The sequence below is a fragment of the Panthera uncia genome, chromosome B4, assembly GCF_023721935.1.
Source record: "Panthera uncia isolate 11264 chromosome B4, Puncia_PCG_1.0, whole genome shotgun sequence".
NCBI lineage: Eukaryota > Metazoa > Chordata > Mammalia > Carnivora > Felidae > Panthera > Panthera uncia.
In genome coordinates, this window is record NC_064809.1 from 54388335 (window position 1) to 54403009 (window position 14675).

Below are 14675 nucleotides of genomic sequence, written 5' to 3' on the forward strand. Positions count from 1 at the left end.
TATATATATATATATATATATATATATATATATATATATATATTTGATAATTTCATCTGTTTATGGAAAGTATTTTTGACATTTATGGAAGCTAACAGATTAAGAGATTAATAACTAAATAAACTAAAAAGTAATCTATTTTACCTAATAATTTCACTTTTACTTTCTCTTTCATACACATTAAAGTTATATTTCACTTTTTAGGAAACTTTTATATATAATTTTGTTACAATACAGTGTTTCAATTGTTCTGTAAATTATGAATTTTCTTTATGCAAATTGTTTCATGACCTTTTTCTGTTTCAGAGGTAGACAAGGGGGAAAGGAAAGGAAGAGAAAAATCAAAGGAAATTACTTCTATACTATAACAAACAAAAAATACACACTTGAAATTCTTTCACTGATAGTTATACATGTAACTTACCAAGATACTAGAAAAATTATAACAATGTGTGTCATATAGTGCAGAACTAATACTTCTCTGTTGCTATAGGTTACACAAAAAGCAGTGAAGTGCCTGGTCCTCATTTCTATATTAAGCCACTCTCATACAGAAGAACTATCCCAGCTCTAAAGTTACAAAAGTTAACCTCTCCCTTCTTTGCCATCATAGAAAATAAGCCAGGCTGCCATGACAACCTCTGTTCCAAACAGCCCTCCACGGTGCCATCCTGCAGAAATCTAGGGTTCAGTACAGCTGCCGTGCCGGATGCAGATAAAATACAGACCTCTTCACTATAAAAGAAAAAAACATAAAACAGTTAACATCTTCAGGCAATCTAACTTTGAAAAATGTTAAATATCAAAGTGATTACAGGGTGACAATTTAAATTCAAGTTAGACTCCACAAATATTAATGATATCATAAGATTATCTCCTATCCTAGGATAAAAAATAAAAATAATGTTATTAAAATGAAGAAGGTGGGGTGCCTGGGTGGCTCAGTCAGTTAAGCGTCCGACTTCAGCTCAGGTCATGATCTCACCATTTGTGAGTTCAAGCCCCATATTGGGCTCTGTGCTGACAACTCAGAGCCTGGAGCCTGCTTCGGATTCTGCGTCTCCCTCTCTCTCTGTCTCTCCCCTGCTTGTGCTCTCTCTCTCTCTCTCTCTCTCAAAAATAAATAACCCATTAAAAAAAATTTATTTTAATAAAGTAAATAAATAAAATGAAAAGGGTAAGAATTCTTTATACTTAAAAAATTGTAAAAGATAAAGCACAATATTAATGACAATAAATTCCTTTAAAATATGGTAAACCTGATAAAGACTGAATATCTCAAAGTAGTAACAAATTATTTTGCAGAATTCAGCAATAAACCATTAAACTGTATTAAAATACTCTTTAAATGCATACTAAACTTCATTAAAATCATTTTAAAAGTGTAACTATGTAATTATCGATATCCCTATAGCTTAAAGTTAATAATCAAAAGGTATCTGAAACAAATAATACCCAAAATATACTAAATGGAGCTTAAACTACATCATTATATGTATGATAGAAACCTCACTTTCAAAAGAATTCTTTGGAATTCTTTATTACATATCACCTAATTTTAAATAATCCACAAAATTATTGAATGAGATCATACAAAGCAAAAGAGAAAAGTTGCAGCCTAGGGACAAAATGTTGGAAACAGTGTAAGTGGACCAGAAGTCTGAAAGGACATGAAAGAAATGGTCACTTGATCTGTAACTGAGTAGAGAGAGACCAGGCTCAAAATGTTTAAGTGGGCACTGAGAATGTCAAGGAAGAAGGTGGAACCCCTGATGTGCTGAATTAAGGAGCTCTAAGAGCAGAAGTACATTTCAAAGAGTTTATCCAGTAATAGTACATAGGATGGATCAGAACCAAAAAAATTAGTAAAGATGGGATTTAAACACAAGATTTTTTGAGGTCTGGAGGGAAAAAAGAAGCTTGTATCAGGTGAATTCAAACTTCTACGTAAATCAATTTGACTCATTTCTGTACACTCCTGCATCTATCTGTGACCTATTTCCTGCCGCACTGAATGTACACCTCTGGCCTTCTCTGCATGCTACTCTACTAGCCTTAAACACTCCCTTCATGCCTCCTTTCTTCATTTATATAATTCATACTCATCCCCTGAGATTTAGTTTAAGCTTCAGTTACTTCATTAACCCTTTCTTCCAATCTTACTTCTAAACTCCAACCCTCTGGGCCCCAGAGCACCCTGGGATATCTCTGCCATAAAATGTGTTCTACTTGTCATAATTCTCCAGTAAAATGTGAATCCAATAACAAAAACTATGTCTTTTAAAACCATAACCCTATGACCTGGAAGCATAGGACACTAAATCTATGAATGAGCTAAGATTATCTACTGGGGAGTAAGGCAGGATAAGCATACAAAGTTATTAGTTTAACAAGTATAGAATAGCTACAATGGAGACAGAAAGGTGCAAGAATACCACACATGATCCACAGAGGAAAAGAAAGGGCCCTCAGAAGGAGAGCATGGCTCTCCACATATACCAGAGTCTAATCATTTTTCTGTAAAAATAATGACCACCACAAGCACAAGAGAATTACCCATGTAATAGTTGACAGTAAGGATTAACCAAGAATAGGAGGTGGAGGTGCCTGGATGGCTCAGTTGGTTAAGTGTTTGACTCGGTTTTGGCTCAGGTCAAGATCTTGTGGTTGGTGAGATCGAGCCCCACATGGGGCTCTGCGCTGACAGTGTGGAGCCTGCTTAGGAATGTCTCTCCTTTTCTCTCTGCCCCTCCCTCTCCTCTCTCTCTTGAAAAATAAACAAATAAACATTAAGAGAAAGAAAAAAAAAAGAATAGAAGGTGGGCAGCAAAAGGTCAAACAGTTTCTAGATGATATCTATTATAAACTTTTCAAGGGGTTGAAAGTAGGGTTCATTGATGGCAGTCAGCAAGTCAAATCAGAGCTCAACTAAGAAACTGGGGAAAATCTTGGTTAAGATAAAAGCCAAAACAAACCAGGTATAAATGTGCAAATGAGATAAGTGAAAAATATTAAGTTGTGATCCAAGAGTGAAATTTTATAGTTTCAAATTTTTAAAGGGGAACCATTTTGAGCAATAATGAAGCCTAAAATACAGTTGAAAGCTGAAGGATAGAGGAGGACATGAGAATAAGAAGGTACAAAGTCAGGCTGTTAGAAGGGAGGTAATCATGTTCAACTGGAGGAGACAGCAGAGAATTAAGAAAGGCAGAAGAATGTTTTGGAGGTAGAAAAGTCTGAACTGTGGAATGGCATGGACTTTAAAGTAAGAGAGGTTGTTCAGATGAAAAGTAGGAGAAAAAGAAATGGAGAACTAGGAGTATGGAAGTCTTCCTAACTCGGCAGAGTTAGGAAGGATGATGTGTTGGCAGAAGAAAATTAAGTTGCAGTTAGGTAAAAAGAGTTTACAGACAAACTTTAAAGACACATTAGATCAAGGTTTCCAAATATCCCAGGAGAAAGAGTTAGTGGGGTCACAAACTGGAGTAAAGTAGGCCTAGAATTAAGACTTGCTATGTGCCAGTATCAATTCTGATTTAATTCGTCAGTAACCTTAATTGATAGATGGTTATAATTTCCATTTCAATGTATAAACTGAGGCTCAGAGGAATAGTTATTTTCTCAAAGTTTCACAGCAATTAAGTGGCAAAAATGGCATATGGACCTCAGTCTGATGTACTCCCAAGTCCACGCTCCTGGATCACTCCATAATTCTTCTTTTCTCTATATTTGCATAAAGCTTTTAACCTTTTAGATGACAATCCGTAAATTACAGCATCTAGAAAATCAAGTTATTATCATTTACCAGATGCTAGTTGATTCACTGTAGCCCACTACAGCATGACAGCCTAATGCTTTAGCATGTGATTTTATTTCTTGTCTGATTTCTGCCCACCACGCATCTCGAGTTTCTGGTTCATCTGAAAGATAAATTTTATATCAGTTCACTACTCAATAGCACATTGTTTATATGAGAAAGAAATGTTTAAAATAAACATGTTCTGGAAGGCAAAGACACACTAGTCTATAACAGATTTTAAAACTAACTTCACATGTTTAAAATGTTATTTCTCAAAATGCTTATTAACATTTTAATTTAAAGCTACTTCTCACAAAATTTAACATTTTTAAACTTGATTGCTGGAAAATAAACCAACTAGTTCTATTTGCTTTATTACTTTAGGGGACATCTATAGGAATATATTTTATTAGATCCAACTTCAAATGTAGACCCAGAGTTTCCAGACTCTAATCCTAAACTGAGGATATTCTATGTCTCACTCACCTCGCTCAGTGAACATTGTGAGTCATATCCAGACATTTAATTTAAATTCTGATTTCATTTCCTGGTACCTATTTTTTATAACCCACTATATTCTAGGTTCTTTCCAAGGCAAAGATTTGTCAATGTTAAAAAAGAGAAAGCCATCTGTAGCCATCCTTGGGGGTCCTAAAGCAAAGTAACAAGAAATGAAGGGACCAGCAAATTTAAAATAAAGAGAGCAAATATGTTGAATTTAATACAAGTAATTGGGTTAATGTAAATAAGGACAAATTTCAGGCAGTACACTGTAACTCCATGTATGGTTCTGTAAGTAAGAAAATGCCTTAGAATCACAGCATTGCATTTGTTTTTTGTTTTTTTTTAACACAGAGGAATCCGATATTGTTTGTAATGGAGCATTATAAATGGAGCATCTGGCACACATTCTTCCTAATCACTTGCATTTAGCTGCAAACTACTGGTGAACAGCAGCTGCAAATAATAGTAACATTTTATGTGCAAAGATGTTAAAAACAGAAACAGTCTATAATGGGCATATCCTAATTTGTTTCTTTGTGTGGCCAATTCCATTTGGGAACAATTTGGTATAGAAAAAACTTTAACTCTAAATAGGATGCTAAACTCTCTTTGTAAATTTTCCACATAAAAGGCACTTATTAAAACTGAAAATCAACCAATCCAAAAACTTCCTTTTTTGAATTTCAGTATATATCCAGTTTTCAAAATATGTTTTTTTTTTAAATAAGTAGAATAAGTAGAATTATACTCACTAGTAAAATACTGAAGACAGCAAAGTAAAGAAAGGTTAAAGGCTTGTTATAGCAGATATTTCTATGATGTAATTTTGTTTCCTCCACAGAGAGGAGATCAACAAAAGGGAGAAATGAGATAAATGTCATAACTACAAATGATGCCAGCCAGTTCTTGTATTAAAGTTTTGGATCCAAGACAGAGCTACCCTAAAACTTTCCTTCAGGAAAAAAAAAGAAAAAAGAAAAAAGAAAGAAAAGAGAGAAAGAAAGAAAGAAAGAAAGAAAAAGAAAGAGAAAAAGAAAGACAGAAAGAAAGAAAGACAGAAAGAAAGAAAGAAAGAAAGAAAGAAAGAAAGAAAGAAGAAAGAAATGCAGACTCCAGGGAACTGAGGAAAAAGATCCAAGTATGAGATAAAATAAAGAAGAGAAATAGAAAAGACTACAACAATATGGTGTTAGCAATCAATATTGTGAATTAAGAAATGTGTAAGACAATTAGGTGGCCCTATTTTGCACATACACTATTATGTTAAAGAATTTCTTCATATTCCCCCTGTAATGTAGACATTAACAGCACAAATACATTTTCAAATCCTTTTTTTTTTCTTTTTTTAAGACATACATGTTTCCAGGCCAATTTGGGCATCTATTTAACATCGTTTCCTAATAAGGGCATTTTTATCGTAAGACAAACTCCTGTTCATGTAGTTGCTCAGACTATCAAATTATTTATGATTCTTTGAAAACAGGTATCACAAAAAATAACAAATATAACTCAGTTTAGAAAATAACTATTTTCCCTGAAAAACATTGTAAAATAAAGATTAATTTTTCTTTAAAAACCCTAGTAGAACCCACTATTTACTTTTTAAATCTTTCTGGAAGTTTAAATATTATTTGCTAAGGCAAATAATTGTATACTATGTTTTTATAAAAACAGATTTTTCTCACATTAGACTTGCCTACATCTGTGCCACAAGTAATACATGGTAGCTTTTCTGTTTTAAAATGAATTTTATAGAAAGTAATCCATAACACTGTTTTTTAAATTAGTAAAAAAAAAAAAAAAAAAAAGGAGGAAACTACTTATTTTCAGTTCAGGATATATTTATTTAGAAATGGCCAGCATGTCTATATGGAAAAGTGTGTAATAATAATCACTATGAAATACATGTAACCACATAGATTACAAAGTTCATTTACATCAAACTTACCTTGGTGTAACACATAAAATAATCAGATAATTAAACCAAACGCTATGAAAGAATAAGTGGCTGATTTAAAAAAAAATCAACACAACAAAGGGCTGACTGCAGCGCAAGTGGAGCATTCATGTTCCTCTGACGAGGTCACAAGCAGCCTTTATTCTGACACATGAGCCACACAACTGCACATGGGGATGCCATTGGTGTATTTAATAAAGTATTTACAAGTTTAATAGAAGCTAAAGAGTTACACAACATGGGAGCTAAGGAAGCAAATGGCATATGTCCACACTCCAAAGAATTTGTTAAATTTTGGTTTTGGCTTAAGCAAAAGCTCAGAGAACAAAGGGTTTTGCAAAGCAGATTCAGCAGACAGGAGCCAGAAACAGTGGATATTTTGGCGCATGCTTGGATCAGGTGACAGTACAGACTGAAAACTATGGCAGCTCACTGAAATGGTTACAGAAAGTAATGGCCCTAGAGTCTAGGTGGAAGCAAGGCAAGCATACAGTAGGGAGCACTTAATCACAAACTAGGAACTGAATCAACAATAATTATCTACAACCATAAGCAAGAAGCCAAAGGATGAATTTTTTGGCTATTAAATTTAGGGGTTATTTAATTAAAATTAAGAATCAATTTATTTAATATCAAAAAAATTAAATTTATCTTCAAAGTCTACATTATATTTATATCAGAGATGAGCCAAAGAATATTCACTTAGTAATTATGACTCAGCCTTACTTATTATATCTGTAAATTCAGAAATATACTATTTAATCCCATAATGGGATTTTTTCAAGCTTAAGTAACTGCTAACTGCATTCTTATAGGAAATACATTGGTTGAATTTGAATTGTGTTATTCACTCTCCAAAAGTCAAAACTGAGGATCTATCATACTCATATAAAAGGCAAAATAAAGAGTCTGGCTTAAAAATTTATGGCAACTCTACATACCACTCGTGAAACTAGATACAATTTAGTCATTTGAAGCATATACAGCTGAGATGTGAAGGTCACAATTAAAAAACATTTCAGAGATGTCAAGAAAAAAAATCTTCACTTTAAATACCATGCTCCTCCAAATAATCTATAGAACTATTTATAATTATAAAAAGATCTCACTTTAGAGGATATTAAAATTTATGTACTATATAAATATTTCATACGATGTTGTATTTGTCTTCTATGGGTCAAAACTCTTCATAGATAATATCACAAATCTTTTAATATATCCTTTTATTTATAGGCATGCACTGTGCTCTAGATCAATACCTCACTGAAGCTTCTTTTAGAGGTACTGTCTGCACATTTGGGTTGACATCACAATTAATTTTTTTTTTACTGTTACTTTTCTAGAGCATGGACATAGCTTGATACTTGCCATCTTTTTAACATTTTATCTTATTTCTGAAGTACAGGTAAAACTGGTAAAGATTCGTAAAATGATAATAATAGCTTATATCTCAGAAAGTAAAGAAGTGAACAACTCAATATAATATGCCTTTATAAAACTTAGTCCCTTTGAGATTTTAGGCAATCACACACTTGCAACTAAGAAAAACTGACTACCTAAAGTGTTCAATTTAATTCTATTTTTACATAGCTCTGGAAGAGAATAATTCTGCCCTTGAGAATCTTTTAATCTGATTGAGAGAAAAGAAAATGGACAATTATTCAATCTAATTTTTAAATAAACGAGAGGAGATAAAGTGTTAGGTGGGCTCAAATAAACATTTTTAATACAACAATAATCTATCTTGTTAATGGAAGCATTAAAAAGCCACATTCTTAAACACCTTAAAGTAATATTCCAACACAAAACAACTCATTGAAGAACATAAATTTCCCTAATGAAATAGAAATTAGAGAGTTCAGGTTCAAGTGTGTATACCACCTCAAACTAGGTGGGGATTCAGTACCAACCTAGGAAGAACAGTCCCATCATACAGTAAGTGATGTGCAAATTCAGAGCAGACATCAAGCTGCAGTAATTTGGGATCTTAGGATGGTAGCTGGGATATAATCCGTGTTAGATCAAACTTGAGTCTTCACTATTCATAAAATAAGTCAGACATATAACTACTCCTTATCTGTGAGATTTCCCTCTTTATACATGGAGAGAAGATTACATATAACATTTACATACTATATTATAATATTGTAATTAACATCCAGTTATATTAGACATATAAAGAGTAAAATTTCAAAATTAAGGAAATTACATGTCTGACTTTTTCTTACAGATAATAAAGAATGGAGAGTAATTGGTATCCAGTTACATTATATGTAGACAGAAAAATTTGTATTACATTTACATGTTGCATTACATATAAAGAGAAGTTCACACATTATACATGCTATATTTACAAAGCCTTCTTGAACTCTATGTATCTACTTCCTAAAACCCTCATTAAAATACTTAAAACCAAAGTCGGCTTAACTACTTTAGGCTTAGTTTTGCACATCTGCTTATACCTCTCAGATGGAGTAAAAAATAACTACTGAGATCATCAGTAGAATTCAAGTTCCAAGAAAGCCTATCTCCATTTAACTCCTCTTCCTCCTCCTCCTCCTCTACACACACACACACACACACACACACACACACACACACGCATGCACGCACAGCAAAACAGTGCAAGAAATAGCCTAGATTGGCTGTGCAAACAGGGTGTCTGCCCGCCTGAACGATCGTGTTCCCAATATCCAACATCATGTTCAAGACATGGTAGGCACACCACAAACATCCATGAATAAAAAATTTTTACTTACAACTGAAAAAAAAATTAGATTATCAGATTGATATATTCTATAAATATTTCCCTACACATTGGTTGACTCACATTTTGAATATGTTTAAAGCATATAAAATATGTTTAAAGTAATAATTACACTTCTTTTTCTTGGTTTTGATTATTATCGCCCCCGAAGTAAAGTAAATATTCTAAACAATTACAATTCAGATAAGTAACAAAAAGAGTAACATTTTCTAAATTCAGACCACTAATCTAAAGCTTTCCTTAGCACTAGCAAAAGTTCATTTATTATAAGATTGAGAAAATCTTAAGTATAATACGTTCAAAAATCTACAATCTAAAATAATAAAATAGTGGTGCCCATGTGGCTCAGTCGATTGAGCATCGGACTCGATTTCAGCTCAGGTCATGATCTCACGGTTCATGAGTTTGAGTCCGTCATGGGGCTCCACACTGCCAGCACGGAGCCTGCTTTGGATTCTCTCTCCTTCTCTCTCTGTCCCTCCCCTGCCCGCTCTGTCTCTCTCTCAAAATAAATAAACTTAAAAATTTTTTTTAAATAATAAAACTTTTAAAATATTCTCAAAAACAAAAGTTATCTAGTTTTAAACAAACTGTTTTACTAACTCAGTACTTGAAACATTCACTCTTGGGGCGCCTGGGTGGCTCAGTCGGTTGGGCGTCCGACTTCGGCTCAGGTCATGATCTCACGGTTCGTGGGTTCGAGCCCCGCATCAGGCTCTGTGCTGACAGCTCAGAGCCTGGAGCCTGCTTCAGATTCTGTGTCTCCCTCTCTCTCTGACCCTCCCCTGTTCATGCTCTGTCACTCTCTGTCTCAAAAATAAATAAACATTAAAAAAAAAAAATTAAAAAAAAAAAAGAAACATTCACTCTTAAAAATATTGTCTAAGTTTGGAAGCTCTTTCAAACTAGTACTTTTCAAACCACATTATATATGTATTTTATATTTCCTCTTGTTGCTTCCTGATAAAATATCTAAGCTCACATGCATACTATATAAAAAAAGAATAACAAATTTTCATCAACTACACTGAGGCTATTGCTAATTAAAAATTATATCCGTACGCTATCCAGAAATACTTTCAGTGGTAAACTCAGAAGAGAGAAAAAAGAGATCATAGGCATTGAGAGACAATGAGCTAAGACTTTTAAAATCTACTCTGAAAATATTTTTTATAACTCAGCTTTCAAACAGACTTGGGTTTCCAAAAGATAGGACGCAAACGCTCGCTGGGGCTTTAGACTTGTAGCTGTGTAGAATAATCCTAATCTCTCTTTCTCTCAGCTCAAAGTTGCCAAGAGACAATTTCACTTGCCACATTTTACTAATGACCAAGTCCTGCTGATTTTACATTTAAAATATTTACAAATTTATGGTTAAGAATGTAAGCCCTGAAGCCAGAGTAGTTAGGTTCATGCTGTAGCCCAACAACTACCTATTTTACTTTGGGAAAATTATTGTTTCATTTTGCTCATCCACAAAATAGGAAAAATGTCTACCTCAGAGCTGTGTTTTGAGAACTGAATGACCTACTACCATAAAGCACTTAGAAGAGTGCCGGGCACACAGTAAGTGCTCTATAAACTTTAGCTCTCCTATCACCACCAAATCCTAGGTCACTCATCTGGCCAGAAATACTACAGTCAACTAACTAGCCTCCCTATCTCTAGTCCTGCTGCCTTTAAATCCATTCTCCATGCTATAATCAATGATCTAATACAAATGTAACCATTGTATACCCTGTCTTATTCCTATGCCGGCCCTGTTCCTGGCATGTCACAATACAAGATTTGCACATGGTGTCTCCTCCTTCCTAGCAGCAAGATTCATCTTGTCTTTCTCAAAGTCTGTTACCAAGCCAGAAACATAAGAAGGAAGATAAGAAAAGGTAATACTGTAATTTTAAAATAAATTCTCAGATAATTGAAGTTTTTTTTTTCCTTCTTCCTGCTCCATAAAAATATTTTCTATCACTGTAGTTAACACAACCTAGGACAGCAAAGCAGTAGAAAAAAGGACACACACAAAAAAGCTGAACTAACCAAGACATTCTGTATTCAATGTCAAACAATAGTATGAAGTAACTATGTAAATATCAAACAAGTAATGGCTAGGATATTGTTTTGTAACACAGTGCTAAAGTTTCAGAACTACATTAAAAGGATGTAACAACATACCTCCAAATACACTGTCTGAAGTATAAATGTTAATCTCTTATACATCCTTCAAACTGAGCTCAAGAATTATATCTCCAAGCTTCCCTGCCACATAGTTAATTTATGCTGTCCTCTTTAGTTCTGTACCTTGTATCACACCACACCACACCACACCATACCACACACCCACACCACACCACACCACACAGTAAACCATTAACATGTTTTTCTAATCTCCCAGAATATGACCTTTTTGTGAAAACAGGGTTACTGGCATCTTTGCACAACTATCATCTAGCAAACTGGCACAAAATAAACTCTAATAAATGCTTGCATATCATATTTCATGAGATACTATTGTGTGATTAAAAATGTTTTCCTATATCTTTCCACATTTTAGTGTTTCTGGAATAAGAATATCTAATAGTTAATATATTTAACATGGTAGTATTTCCTTCTCTTTCCTCTTGGGAAGCTATCATTAATTGATGATATCTTACATAATAAATGGTGTCGGAGAATCCAGGAAATACAATATTAATGAATAATTTCTCACATTAATAAAAATTATATCAACAATTATTTTTTTTTACTGATGTGGCCAATTATTGATTTTCTACAGTAATATAGGATAATAATGGCTAAATATTCCCTAATTACAGAGAAGAATACATAAATGATTTGAATACATTTATCATATTTTTGTTCAGAATTGTATTATTTTTCCTAAACTAATATGAAAATCAGTCTGACTTCTGAGTATGTTCCACTACCATAAAGATTCTAATATCTTAGTCAAAAGCACAGAACTATGAGAACATTAAACTGAAAGTGTCATCTTTTATCTTTTTTTTTTTTTCTTTAAGATTTTAAAATAATCTCTGCACCAAATGGGGGCTCAAACTCACAACCCCAAGATCAAGAGTCACATGCTCTACTGACTGAGCCAGGTGTCCCTTATGTTCTTTTAATATTTCTGTAATTCATATCCATCTTTTTTTCATACATTTACTACCTGACTTTATTTTAAATGATGGCAAGATATACTCTTTCCTCAACCGTGTTTCTCCTTGCCAAATTCTGTAATTCTGCTTACAGGCAACAAAGTATTAGACCTATAAGATTTAACTGCTTTTCTACTTTCCAAGACTGTTCTATCATCTAACACACATCTCACTCTAAACATGTTTGGCCTGACAAATTTTAAGCTCCTTAAATTATTAATGATCACTCTGTTCCCAATGTCCTTTCCCTACATAATTAGGCTTTTTCTCTTCCTATTCACTAATCTGCCTAATTTTTAAAAATATATTATGTTTATTAAATGAATCCAGCAGGGTATTTTTCCCACTAAAAACCAAGTATAACATATTCCATTCAAAATTATTATTTTAATTTTAATCAGTGTGATAATATACTGGCAAAAACTTGGACAGGAAATAGAGGTAATTTCCCTGACGACTTACCAATTGATAATCCGCAAAGATTGGACCTTATCAGATTGTTTACTAGACTGAACTTAGGTAAATCTGCATGATTAACATGAGTTACTTCAGAGTCGAACATGTGTTACTTACATCAGAACTTACATCCTGGACTCCTAAGAACAAAAAAGTTTACAATATTGAAAAGATTATGGGATATTATCTAAAATGTGAGCCTCTTAGTGTTTTTGTTTCTCTGTAAACAGATATACTTTCTGACACAAAGAACTGGTAAAATTCTTTAGGCAAAATACCAGCTTCTGATACTGAATCAAAATGGTTCCATTATTTAATTCCACAAGTAACATAAAAATTTAGATATTTATATTGAGAATATGCTTTTATCAAAAAGAAAAATTGGCTTTGACTCTAAACCACATCATCAGCTGTAAGGTTATCTTAGTTTCTGTAAAAGCTACAAACTATATCCACAAGTAAAATTACTTAAAAAGAAAATTATATTCTCACATGGAAGGGGAAGGAAGGGAGCTCATGAAAGCTGTTCATCCCCCCAAAATCTCTTACTTGCCAAATTTTGAAACACTTCTAGAATTATAAAAAAAATGGTAATAGTTGTACTTTCATAGTATTTATGGAATACTAAATATATTCAAACCTAAATAAAGTTTAAACATACTTTAAGTTTATCAAGTCTAGCCATTTAATACTAATATTTAACAATTAATATTTCTTTAATCATAAAGCTAATGTCTATCTCATTTACCTTATATGAAGAAACTATCCAAAATGTAATAAATATAATTTAAATTTAGCATTCTGAAAGCTAATTACCTAACATAAGCCATTTATAATTTATGGTATTTCTATGGTTTTGGTTAATTCATTTTAGTTAACACATTTTTATATTTGCATTTCCATGGGAACTGTTAAGAGTTATAACATATGTACTGCAGAATGTGTCTGTATAACTGAATTGATATTAAATCTATTTAATCTAGAACATTTCTAAAAACTTCACTGAGCTGCCATAATTTTTGTCAGCATATGTAGTACTGAATGACCATCAAAATACCTGAATTGAAACTATTCCAGTCTAGCAGTTTGTAAGATCTTGTGTTACCCATAATTCCGACAAAGGCTGAGTTCAAAACAGCAAATTAGTAGATCAGTTTTAGGTGCAGAATAGTAGGAAAAAAACAAAAACAAAAAAAAACACTACAAACAAGAACACAATTGACAATACCACTCGACAGGAACTGGAAAGACACAGACAGCAGAGTTAATAAGAAGTAGAAATAGAAAGAGAAGAAGGAGCATGCTATCATAATCTAACATTAACTAAAGTCTAATTGTTTGAGATAATGACCTTGATTTTTAAAACCACCCCATTCTTTTCCTTGTTGTATATATCATGTTTGCTTAATATTTAACAAAGGAGAAAATTCTAAAAGAACTCCAAAACAATAATCCATAGTTAGCAGGTGGTAGTGGTTTTAAAATAAGTTTTTTTTTCCTTCTACACTTAGTGTAAAATGAAAATTTCCCGTATTCACTAGTCAAAAAATAACTGCAAGATTCATTTGAGAGTGTAAATACGGCACTTTTAACATTAGCACATGCATTTCAATCCATTGTAAGTTTCTCTCAGCAGAGTAACTCAGTGTCATAAAATTAATACATCATCATCATGGTAGATGCTAATCTAGAGTTCTTTTTGTTTCAGCATTCAGCTTTTTTCAACAAATTAAATCTTTTTCATAAATAATTATTTATGAAACATTAAGAGCATTAAAAAGAGTTCTTAAGAAAATGTCCTTTTTTAATGCATAATACCTACATAAAACCCCCAAAATGTGATATTTATATCAAAACAATGTAATATTGAAACCATTAGAATATATAGCTGATTTGTATTTAACTGAAAATAAAACAAAATTAAAATATAACTTATATATCATGAAAGAGCATTTATATATCTATGCCCATAACCTTTTGGGAAACAGCATATAAGTAACTGAAAATTTTTGAATTTTCATGTGAATTGAAAAA

The 14675-nt window shown here is 32.7% G+C and overlaps 1 protein-coding gene across 5 annotated transcripts in view; it reads right to left on the bottom strand.

The window, feature by feature from the left end:
* The window catches only part of C2CD5 (C2 calcium dependent domain containing 5), a 100755-nt gene that overhangs the window by 36874 nt on the left and 49206 nt on the right, over positions 1-14675 (bottom strand). For all 5 annotated transcript variants that reach the window (XM_049625185.1, XM_049625181.1, XM_049625182.1 and 2 more), the window contains 2 exons: positions 3806-3920; positions 640-735 (listed from right to left, as the gene is read on the bottom strand). In XM_049625185.1, coding sequence (XP_049481142.1) covers positions 640-735; positions 3806-3920 — 211 coding nt within the window. The remainder of the gene's footprint in view (positions 1-639; positions 736-3805; positions 3921-14675) is intronic.